Source organism: Herpailurus yagouaroundi, unplaced genomic scaffold, assembly GCF_014898765.1.
Source record: "Herpailurus yagouaroundi ecotype Mexico unplaced genomic scaffold, PumYag 217, whole genome shotgun sequence".
NCBI classification, from domain to species: domain Eukaryota; kingdom Metazoa; phylum Chordata; class Mammalia; order Carnivora; family Felidae; genus Herpailurus; species Herpailurus yagouaroundi.
The window spans coordinates 620,235-632,593 of NW_024412448.1; the positions used below are offsets into that span (position 1 = coordinate 620,235).

General features: G+C 48.2%; 1 protein-coding gene across 1 annotated transcript in view; it reads right to left on the reverse strand.

Moving 5' to 3' along the window:
- Nucleotides 1-3,660: 3,660 nt before the first annotated feature.
- The window catches only part of GRB2 (growth factor receptor bound protein 2), a 74,104-nt gene continuing 65,405 nt past the window's right edge, over nucleotides 3,661-12,359 (reverse strand). The window contains exons 4-6 of the mRNA XM_040456394.1: nucleotides 10,713-10,835; nucleotides 7,241-7,409; nucleotides 3,661-5,823 (exon numbers count right to left, since the gene is read on the reverse strand). Of these exons, the coding sequence (XP_040312328.1) occupies nucleotides 5,638-5,823; nucleotides 7,241-7,409; nucleotides 10,713-10,835 (478 nt within the window). The 3' untranslated portion in view covers nucleotides 3,661-5,637. The remainder of the gene's footprint in view (nucleotides 5,824-7,240; nucleotides 7,410-10,712; nucleotides 10,836-12,359) is intronic.

Sequence of the window (12,359 nt, forward strand, 5' to 3'; positions counted from 1 at the left end):
ACGCACACACAATGGAATACTACTCATCCTTAATAAAAGGAAATTCTGCAATATGGGACAACAGGGATGAACACTGAGGACACTGTGCTAAGTGAAACAAGCCAGTCACGGGAGGACAAATATTGGATGCTTCCACTTACATGAGTCGAAAATATCAAATTCATAGAATCAAAGACTAAAATGGTTAATCAGCAGGCATTAGGTTTCAGTTAAGCAAGATGAGTAAGTTCTAGAGATCTGCTATACAACACGGTACCTATCGGTCAACGATAACGTATTGTACACATGAACATTTAAGAGGGGAGCGGCGCCCTGGGTGGCTCAGTCGGGTGAGCGTCCTGACTTTGGCTCAGGTCACGATCCTGCAGTTTGTGGGTTTGAGCCCTGTGTTGGGCTGTGTGCTGACAGCTCAGAGCCTGGAGCCTGCTTTGGATTCTAGGTCTCCCTCTCATTCCTCTCTCCCTGACTTGTGCTCTCTCTCTCAAAAATAATAAACATGAAGAAAAAAGAAAATTTAAGAGGGGAGATCTTGTGCTAAGTTTTCTTATCACAATAAAAAAAGAAAAACATTGTTGGCTAAAATAGCTGGTTCTGGAAGCTCATGGAAGAGGGGAAGTAGGAAATACACATTTAAGGGAAAAAAATTCTTTGCAAAGCTCCCGGAGGATTCTACTGCAGGATGAGACTGGCTCTAGCCCATCCTCCTCCTTTGATAGGATGGGCCAGGGATCAGACAGCCAGAGGCAGTAATGAGGGTCTTGTCCAAGCCCTTAGAGCCTCACTTCCTTGTGGAGTCATCCTGTTTCAGTGCTAGTGGGTATAGACCAGAGAGAACACGGTCTTCCTACTCTCCAGCTGCACCCCTTACCCTAAGAGGTGAAAACAAGGGGCAGATGCATTTAAAAAACATTACTAATTGGTTTTCCTCCAAATCCTTGCTGCCTTTTCTGGCCTGGCAGGCAGGTCTGAACTTCAGAAAAACATGGCTGGACTTCCCTCCAACCTTCTACCCTCAAAGACTCCTAAAGCAGCTGGACATGATGGGGGAAAGCTTTGAAGTCTGTCTCCGTCAGCTCAGGCTGCTATAGCAAAATACCAGAGACTGGCGAGTCTGAGATCACGGTGCTGGCAGATTCGGTTCTTGGTGAGGGCTCTCTTCCAGGCTTGAGACGCTGCAGCCTCGCTGTTGTCTCACAAGGTGGAGAGAGAAAGCTCTGGTTATAAAGGCTCTAACCCAACATGAGGACCCCACCCCCACGACCTCACCTAATCTAATTCTCTCCCAAAGGGCCTGCCTCCTCATACCATCACACTGGGGGTTAGGGCTTCAATATTTGGATTGGGGGGGGGAGGGGACACCCACATTCAGTCCATGGCAAAGTTCGTAGTCCTAGCTCTGGATCCTACGAGTTGTGTAACCTTGGGCGAGTTACCTAACTCCTCGGACCTTATTTCCTCATCAATATGATGGAATACAAAGTCTGCCTCCTAGGGTTTTGGGAGAAGTGAGTAATACGTAAGATGTCAAGCACGATACCAGAAATAGGGTATTTGCTCAATACAGGTTTCTCCTCTCTGTCCATATCCTCTCTGTCCATCTCCTCTCACATTTCTCATCTCACAGTTTGTGAGTTCAAGCTCTGAGTTAGGTTCTGCACTGACAGTTCGCTCTCTCCCTAGCCCCCTGCCCCTCCGCCACTCATGCTCCCACTCTCTCTCAAAATAAACTAAAAACAAAACCACCAAATGAACACACGCTTCAAGAGCATATACAGCGTCTCCCTGTTCTTTAGTGTAAAACAGGGCTCAGGACTGGAGAATGTGCATTTCATGGAAACATGGTGTCTTGGGGAATGAAAGCATTTCTAAGGCACCAGATACCATTCCATGTTCATTCTTCCCAGTTATCCAGGCGCTCTGGTAAAGCAGAGCTCCATCCACACATCGCCGACTGTAAGCAGGTCAAGGGGGCAAGACAAGGAAAGGCAGACTTCCTGTGCCCCTGGCCTTATCTCTTTCCATGACGTCGGTGTCTGCGCCCTCAAGCACCATCTTGGAGTACCTGAAGGTGGGGTCTGGTGCTGCAGAGACTGCCTTGAAGCCCTCGATGGGAGCTGTCAGCACTGCTCCCTCTGCAATCGTGTTTCAAAATGAGCCTGTTACCAGTGAGCCGGGTGTACTGGACCTCCTGCCGCTGCAGGGCCACCGCAGTTGAGTGCAGTACGAGGAAGTCTCAAGGCCACTCGTCCGCCTAACTCGTAGGCATCAAACGCAGCTGAGCTGTCCATGGGGCATGCCTCCCCAGGAATTACACATTCATGGTGGAAGGGGATCCAAACACCAAGAAACCTGTGACCAAACTCTGCAAAAGCATCACCGTTCCCATTAATTCCAATGCTGTTCTGATGCAATGAGTCAAACAGAGCAAAAAGCCACAAGGAGGCTGATGGGCAGGGCCTTAAGTTTTCACTAAAATGGCCCCACTTTGGAAACAACTGCTCAGCTTCGGAGTAGCTAGCACAGGTGGTCCAGGAGACCAGCAGAGTCCAGCAGGATGGTATCTACTGAGGTCATCGAAGAAATGCGAATTGAAAACTACTGCACAAGTAGGGCAACCACAAATGAGGTAGTATGCTGAACTGTATTTAAGAACTAGACCACGAACACGGGGCCCCTGGGTGGCTGAGTCGGTTAAGCGTCCTACTCTTGGTTTTGGCTTAGGTCATGATCTCACGGTACACGAGTTTGAACCGGGCACGGGGCTCTGCATGGACAGTGTGGAGCCTGGTTGGGATTCTCTCTCTCCCTCTGCCCCTCCTGCACTCTCTCACTCTCAAAATAAATAACTTAAAAAAGAAAAAAAAAGATTCTGTCTCCGTCCTTCTTCCTCTCCCCCACTGGCACAGTCTCCCAATTTCTTGCTCTCAAAAACAAAACACAACAACAAAAAACATAAAACACACACAACACAGACCAAGAAATTCCTTGGGTTCAATTTCCATCAGGCTCTCCCCAAACAACACTTGTTTGGTCTAGGACAGCCAGCATGATGTGGTCAGACACTCCTGGTCTCACCCTGCAACAGCCAGCTGAACAGACGCTTTTTTTTAGCTACTTAGCACATGGAGACTGCTTCAACACACAGCATTCTGTGCCTCTGTCCTTTATTTAAGGGATGGGGAGAGGGGATGAGAACCAAAGAAGCCACGCTCTTTTGGTTAAGCGTCTGACTTGGGCTCAGGTCATGATCTCACAGTTCACAGGCTCAAGCCCCACATGGGGCTCTCTGCTGTCAGCAAGGAGGCTGCTTCAGATCCTCTGTTCCCCCTAATCTCTCTGCCCCTTCCCCTGCTCACGTGCTCTCAAACATAAACGTTAAAAAAAAAACCCCAAAACAGCAGGCATGCCTGGCTGTGCCCTCAAGCATCTCGGAGCACCCAAGGGTGGGGTCTGGGCATCCACATTGTGAACAAGCCCCCCAGGGACCCTGATGAACAGCTGAGTGTGGGCATCCCTAATTCAGGGGCCCAGCAAGATCCACATGCTCCCCAAGGGGCTAGGTGAGTCAGAAAACAGGACACAGGAGTCCTGACATCTGACATAGCTTTTAGGTTTTTACTTGAAGACGAAAGGGGGAAAAAAAGGAGAAAAGATACATAGTGAAGAATTCATTGTATGTTTATTATTCACAGTTAATCACTACCTACCAAATGCTATCCGCAGAGTTAAAGGATTAAGTACATAAGTCTTTTTATTTAAACACTGATTTTTTTTTAAATATATACACACAAAACTTAGTTTAGCAAGGCTTCATGATATACACCAATTCCAAAATAAAACAATCAAATGGTCCAGGTGTAGAATGCCAGAGATTCCTCTTATCATCACCAAGGAAAGGAGAAGCTACCAGAAAGGGCGTGAGGTGGCAGATGCTCCGTCCAGAAGAGCAGCCGCCTCCGGGGCCTCTGAGTACTCCGGGCCGAGTCCCGCTCCATAACCAAAGTCCAGGGGAGACTCCAACCTCCAACCAACTGGAGACTTCAGAATCCAAAGGCCGTCACCAACTCCGGGCAGCCCCATTTTTTGTTGCAGGAATGGGATCAGGTGGAGAAAGTTCACAGGCACATCACTATGAGGGGCAAGCAGCTGACAAGGCGTGCAGAGAGAGCTCTGCCATGGACATGGCCTTCCTACATTTCCCACTTGTCCTTCCCCAAACAGTCCCTGCCTCACGGAGACACTTCCTTGGCGGGGGGGGGGGGGGGGAGCAGCTATAAACACAGCCCCCTGGGAACAGAGACACGAAAACCCAGCCACTTCATTAACGCTGCCCCAGTGCTCGCCTGGGCAGGTTAGGGAGTCAGCACAAACGAAGAAAGCCACGAACAGACACCTCTGTTTCAGAGCAAGAAAAATGGAAGCTCTCATCTTCCACCCCAGTGCTGGAACACAGTACAACCTGGGACAGTCACAGAGGGACGTTTTAATTTCCTTGGGCTTTCCTGTTTGGAACTTGCTGGCTCCAGGGTTTTGTGTCTGGAGGGGGTGGGGGGAAGGACGGTGGGCGCTCTGGAGTTGAGGAGGGGCAGACAACAGCCTAGATCACAAGGTCAAGGACTCTGACCCCCCCTCCTCCCTAGGTTAGATCCAGTCCGATGTGGGAGAAGCTGTAACCTCTCCTCCTTCCCCGGCAGCAGGTGCCACTGCAGACCCCAGAGGGCTGGACAAATATTAAAGCTGAACGTTCCAGGCTCGTGGCTGCAGACAGGCAGAAATGCCCACACCCTCCACCTGCGCTGGCCTCCTCTCCTCTACCCCACTCCCTCTCTCCCTCCCCCTCCCAGGGAGGATGATGTACACAGAGTAGGAGACAAATTGGCTGAAAAGCTCTGGACTGTCTTTAACTTATTTTAAAACAAATAAAAAAAAACCCAAAACACCACTCATAAGCAACTCTTGAAATAAGGAAAAAGGCACTATGAAAAAATCAACGTGCTTAATGATACCACGTGGAGAGAAAACAACATAGAAAAGAGACAAAGGTTTTCAGGTTGACTTTTCTCGGGAAGCCGTGAGGGGCCAACAGTCCTTCCTTTTGCCCTGCTCCATTTCCAACTGTGTCACAAGACGCTGGGGCTGGGGGCCGCCCCTCTGGCAGAAGGTGACCAGCAGGGGCTGCCACCCATTGCCCTGCCCTCTCCTCTGCGCATCGAGGAGCACGACGACGGCTGTTCTTTCTTCTGTCATTCCGACTACGACAGACAGTTTGCATAGAGAAAATACCAGCCTGCTTGGTTTCTTTTCTTTTATTATTGGCATCAGCTAGGACTATATGTGGTATTAGACGTCATGCACTGATGGACAGAAGAGGAAAAGGATGAAAAAGAGGAGAAAGGAGCAGCGGTGAAAACTTGTAATAAAAACTCTTTTCTTAATTTATAGGTAAGTTTTGGCATTTTTATATCCAACACCCCCTCCCGCCCCCCCAAAGTTCCAACCAAAGTGAGAGGGTCACCAGGTGACCCAGCCAGGTGTTCTGAGCTCCCTCACGGGCTGCTGTTAAGGCAGCTCGTGGGTTTAAATCTTTTGTATGTGTTTTAAATTTTTCACTTTCTTTAAATAATCTCTTCTTGATTCTTAGACGTTCCGGTTCACAGGGGTGACGTAATTGCGGGGAAACATGCCGGTCTGCCCGTGGCAGGCCCCTTTCCACCAGTTGGGATCGGAGTTATCCATGACGTGGATAAAGTCTCCCCGACGGAATCCCAGCTCTCCATCCTCCTGGGGATCAAAGTCAAAGAGGGCCTGGACGTATGTTGGTTGCTGCAGAAGAGGGGCAGGGAAAGAGCACATGCTGGGTCTCTGCTCACAGCCAGCCCCCTGCTAGGTGGGGCTGGTCACAAGGGCGCAACAGATGTGTGTGACTCTTTGTGTCTCCTGAGATGACCTCCCATTTCTCCTCCCCCTCCATTTATCCTTATAGGTCCTACGTCTACTCTCGTGGGTACAGAGCACTTTCACCAAAGCCCACAACACGCTAGAACACGCTGGAGTCTATTCCGCCACGGCGGCCAGGGCACCACACCATCGAAGCAAGTACTGCTTTCTTAGGGAAGGAACTTGGGAAACAGCAATCAGGCTTTGGTTTACAACTCCAGGCTTTGAAAAGGCTTTACTTCCCATCACTTTATTGCTTATAAAGTCCTTAAGGTTTTACAGAGTCAATAGCTTAAATAAAGTAAGGTGGAGGGCCACCTGGGTGGCTCAGTCGGTTAAGTGTCCGACTCTTAATTTCTGCTTAGGTCAGTTCGAGCTCCACATTGGGCTCTGTGCGGTCCGTGCACAGCCTGCCTGGCATTCTCTCTCTGCGCCTCCCCCCCCCCCCCGCTCTTCAGAATAAAAACTTTAAATAAATAAATAAAACAAACAGGGGTGCCTGGGTGGCTCAGTCGGTTAAGCGTCTGACTTCAGCTCAGGTCATGATCTCACAATTCGTGAGTTCGAGCCCGGTGTCGGGTTCTGTGCTGACAGCTCGGAGCCTGGAGCCTGCTTCGGATTCTGTGTCTCCCTCTCTCCCTGCCCCTCCCCTGCTCATGCTCTCTGTCTCAAAAATAAATAAAAACATTAAAAAAATTTGTTTGAGGGGCGCCTGGGTGGCGCAGTCGGTTAAGCGTCCGACTTCAGCCAGGTCACGATCTCGCGGTCCGTGAGTTCGAGCCCCGCGTCGGGGTCTGGGCTGATGGCTCAGAGCCTGGAGCCTGTTTCCGATTCTGTGTCTCCCTCTCTGTCTTCCCCTCCCCCGTTCATGCTCTGTCTCTCTCTGTCCCAAAAATAAATAAACGTTGAAAAAAAAATTAAAAAAAAAAAAAAAAATTTGTTTGAAACAAAAGTGGAGCTCCCCGTAACATAGGAATACAGGAATGAGCGTGGACTCCACTCCCTCAACAAGCGAGGTTCTCCTCCTAACTTGCTTCCAGCAATACAATATTGGACAGCGTTAAAGACCGTTTCCCTAGAGAGACATAGGTGGTAACCAGCAACGCACTGCCTCAGCCGAGGGAGCCTCTGGAAAAGGCAAAACTATTTTGTTTCAACCACAAACCTTTAACATGAGCTAAAGGTAGTATTTTGAACATTGAGCACAGAAGCCCTGGCGGTAATCCTCTGAGAAGGTACTGGCCTGCCCGAGGAGCTACTCTGAATCGCTCAAAGTGATCCCAGTCTCTCTAATGAGGCTTACCTGCGGCACCTGTTCTATGTCCCGGAGGAATATCTGCTGGTTTCTGGACACGGATGTAGATCTGTGATAATCTACCAGCTCATTCAAAGAGTTGAATTTCACCACCCAGAGGAAGTACTTCCCAGCTCCATCTCGGAGCACCTTGAAGTGCTGCACGTCATTCCCAAACCTGGGGGCGCAGAGAACAGGTCAGAGGGCTCTGTCCTGGCTCCCTGGGGGTCACCGGCCCATCAGATCAAGGAGGGGTCTTGTGAGGACTAGTATTCTGGCAACACTCCTCACAGGCTGAGGCCCAAGAAGACTCCCTCGCTGGAGAGTTAGGACACCAAGTGCTCCTGAGAAGCCTCTAGGGGACTGATGCTTACCAGTGATGACAGGAAGTACCCTGGCCAGATAGGGAAACCCTGTCCATCAGGTCAATTCTGAAGATGTTTGTAAAACAGAAGAGAATGGCCCAACCTATGGCATGCCTCTGCGTGCCCTGCACTGTACCACATCAAACAGAACCTCATTCAAGGCAAAGAATGTGACTTCGTTAACTTTTCAAGCAAAAAAATAATTAAAACCTTATGTGAGATTTCAAGATGACAAAAGGTGGGACAGGAAGGAGAGAGAGGAGGGACTGGACATACTTTCAACAACTTTCCTGGAACTGGGACAGTTTAGAGTCATGATTCCTGCGTAGGGATTTTAGCTCTACTCATGGGAGAAAAGTATCAGAACAAAAGGACGCAGCAGAACAGTAAGTCCAAGAGGCTTGCCTATCACCCTCTTCCATCAGCCCACAGGAGTGGGACCGCGACTGGGTGCTGACCGCCCCTGACCACAGTGCTACGTGGCTGGAGCAGCAGCTCAGCAAGGCTCTGCCTGTCCTGCTCACTGCTGGGTCCTCAGCAGGGGCACCAGTGCTCAGCCCTCACAAGGCACTTGAACATCTGTAAATGAAGGACAGCGTCTCTTCTCTCCTTCAGTCTTAAAGGGGGAAAGAAATGGAAAAACTTCTTAAAAACCACCCAGCAGGTGGCAGCACTGGGCCTCAAGCAGGGGATTCCATGAGTTCAGAAACCGTGTTGCTATTTCATGGGAATCCCTGTGTGCCGGGAGGAAGGAGGCCACATTCAAGAGACACTTCTGACTCCACAGAAGCCACAGAAGCCTAACCCCCACTGGTGTGAGGCAGACAGTTTCTAAAAGGTGTACTGGGTCCCAGACAGTGAGCTGTTACCTACCACAGTCCATCACTGACTCACATCTTGACAACAGAGAAACATCTCAGAGACTGTGATTCTTGAATCTCCTTTGAGAAGGTTTTTTTTTTTTTTTCCTCAGTGTTTATTTATTTATTCTGAGAGAGAGAGAGAGGGAGGGGCAGAGACAGATGGAGAGAGAGAATCTCAAGCAGGCTCTGCACTTGCAGCACAGAGCCCAATGTGGGGCTTGATCCTATGAACTGTGAGACCATGGCCCTGAGTATCTTGAGGTGCGATTACTACCTTGATGTTTCTTGTTATCCTGTGTTTCATCATCTGTTTCCTTACGTTTTATGCTGATGTGAGTAGAAATCAAACACTATCAAACGAGGAGGACAAGCAGTTACTCGTGGGTTAGTTCTGAGTGACGGCCACCACCGTGGCAGGTGGTATGAGGTTGGAGGCCTTGATTACCAGTAAGTACTGTGCATGCTCACGCAGTAGCCACTGGCAATCTCCTGAAACCATTCCGTTTTATCAAATAAAACTTTAGGGGCGCCTGGGTGGCTCAGTCGGTTAAGCGTCCGACTTCGGCTCAGGTCACTATCTCGTGGTCCATGAGTCCGAGCCCCGCGTCCGGCTCTGGGCTGATGGCTCAGAGCCTGGAGCCTGCTTCCGATTCTGTGTCTCCCTCTCTCTCTGCCCCTCCCCCATTCATGCTCTGTCTCAAAAATAAACGTTAAAAAAATTAAAAAAACAAAAAAACAAAAAAACTTTAAAGAGCCCATGCATTTATTGTTTCAAAAATAAAATTTGAAACAGATGTTATTACTACCTTCAACAACACAAACACCTAGGGGGCACCTGGGTGGCTCAGTGGGTTAAGCATCCGACTCTTGATTTCAGCTCAGGTCATGATCCCAGGGTCGTGGGATGCAGCCCCACATTGAGCTCTGAGCTGACAGCCAGAGCCTGCTTGGGATTTTCTCTGCCTCTCTCTCTCAAATAAATGAAACTTAAAAAAAAAAAAAAAAAGGCATTGGTAGAAGAGGAAAATTCTGATAATAATAATTAGACCCGGTTTGACTTTTTTCATGTTGGGACTAAAAAAACCCACTCTATAGGACACTGATCTGTGAAGTACTGTATCACAAAAAACTGCCTCCCATACCTTCAGTGAGGAAAGGAACACAAAAATTCAGTTTAAATCTACATTTCCAAAAACCGTACCGGTTCCTAAAATGAAACAAGATATTCAGTTGATTCTGGAAACTGAAATATCTACATTCTGTGCAAATGGCAAATAAACCGTCTTATGGGCTTCGCTTAAAACTAATCAATGTAGGGGTGCCTGGGTGGCTCAGTTGGTTAAGCATCTGACTTAAGTTCAGGTCATTATCTCATGGTTTGTGAATTCAAGTCCCATGTCGGGCTCTGTGCTGACAGCTAATAGCCTGGAGCTTGAAGGCTTAGGATTCTGTGTCTCCCTCCCTGTCTGCCCCTACCCTGTTCATGCTCTGTCTCTCTCTCTCAAAAATAAATACACATTAAAAAAATTAATTAACCTTTCAAGTTTTTATTTAAATTCTAGTTAGTTAACATACAGTGTAATATTAATTTCAGGAGAATTTAATGACTCATCACTTACATACAACACCCAGTGATCTGGGTCTGTATGTAACCTAATCACACTGTCGTATAAATGATGTATAAGTGATGTGTAAGATTCCCAGGGCAGGGGTGCCTATGATAATACATTAAATGGAAAAAGATGGAGTCAAAACACATATGGAAATGACACTGATTAAAAATCCTTATTTCACAGATGAGAAGCGATTTGCTCTGAATCCTCAAGGTTCCAACTTCTAGCCTCCATGATTCCTTGGGCGGTAAAATTCCCACCTTCCCCATTCGTTCCCTGCTTTCCAGTTCCCCTTCACATTTATATCTACCACAGGGGAAAGCAAAACACCCCCAAACCCTTGTGTTAACCTTTTAAAGGTAAAGTGAGAGGCCCAGGACGGTGTAGATTCAAGCTAGGCATCACCAACTGAACGCTGGAGTCACGGGGCTCTAAACTCAGTGCTGGTAGAACTAATTTTTAAGAGGAGCCAGAAATTACTATTTTAATGTAAAACTTTCTGACTCGGTACAACACAGTTTAGGCCAATCCTTTACCAGTTGCTAACCTTTGGTGTGTGTAGCCAGACACCCGGCCTGTGGCTTCACAATTCAGATCATCAGAGAGAGGACTCCAGGAGACCAGAGCGGGAAGTACTTACTTGACGGAGAGGGAGAAGTCCCCAGGGGCACTCTCACTCTCTCGGATAAGAAAGGCCCCATCATGCCGCTGTTTGCTAAGCATTTCTTCTGCTTTGGCTCTGGGGATTTTGCCAAAAAACCACCTAAGGAAGGAAGACAAGCCAGTCAACATCTGCTTCCCCACAAAGAAACGGGATATCCAGCCTCCGAAATGTGAGTAACAGAACACTCCTTGCCAAAGGAAGGGGCCTCCCTCTTTACCCTCTAGTGTCAACATGCCCCACAAAGCCATTCAAGTCAGCTTCTCCCTTGAGAGATGGACCATCTCCCTTCAAATGACTGTTCCCTACCCTACTCTCCAGAAAGTGACTCAGAAGGCATGATCGTGGGCCACTCTTCCTATAGAGGAAGACAATTAAAGATGGGCCTCCCAGGCCAAGGCCCACTGGGCTCCCTACTGACTCATCAGCAGGGCACTGGGGAAAGCCCGGGTCTGTCAATATGAAGCACCGGAAGAACCACATAAGGAGAGACAGGCCTCTACTTGCAGCCATTTGCCAAGGTCACGGTTTTGCTACAGTGGGATTAAGGGAAATGGAGGTAGGAAACCGGAAGGCCCAGAAACTCGAGACAGGGCCAAGGCAAAGAGGGTCAGGCTCTGAGAGAGCAGCCTCTGCTATCACAAAGGCTGGCACTCCTCTCGAGGCCCCGCTCTCTGCCATCACTGCTCGGAGTCGGCTTCTAGGAACCATCAGGAACATTATAATTTATCCTATGCAGAGGCAGCTAGTGGCAAAATTCAGCTTTTCATTTGGAGCAGGTTACAGATTCTTCTGCTCTCAATGCTAATTCACCTTGGCCACAAGAAAAAGTGGGTGAATTCATGCAAAACTATGGGAGTATCTGGCCTGTGGAGGAGGCGGAGGAGAACCAGTGAAAAGAGCTTAAAGTCATAGCTGCCTATTTCACACGAAAACCATTACTAATTAGGATGAGTGAACTGTGAAAACAATACTCTCTTTTCAAATTTGTCTTTAATGTGTTATTATTTTAAAAAGCAATGATAGGGGTGCCTGGGTGGCTCGATCAGTTAAGCATCCAACTCCTGATTCCGGCTAAGGTCATGGATCTCACGGTTTGGGAGATCGAGTGCCATGCTGACGGTGTGGAGGCGTGGAGCCTGCTTGGGATTCTCATTCTCTCTCTCTCTCTCTCTCTCTGCTCCTCCCTGGCTCACTTTCTCTCTCAAAATAAACAAACACACATTTAAAAAAAATAAAAAGCAATGGTATTACTTAGAGCTAATAAAGATCTATCTGCCTCATCAGACTCTTTACATGGTACTTTGGAAGTCTGTTTATATATAAGCTGTAATAACAAAGGTACCAAAAAGTCCGTTAAAGTAATAAATCTAACTTCTACCTTACAAGTACGGAATCTCTAAAGTAACATACTAAAAAAATTTTTTTTAATGTTTTTATTTATCTTTGAGACAGAGAGGGACAGAGCATGAGCAGGGGAGGGGCAGAGAGAGAGGAAGACACAGAATCTGAAGCAGGGCTCCAGGCTCTGAGCTGTCAGCACAGAGCCCGACGCGGGGCTCAAACTCACGGACTGTGAGAACATGACCCGAGCTGAAGTCAGACACTTAACCGACTGAGCCACCC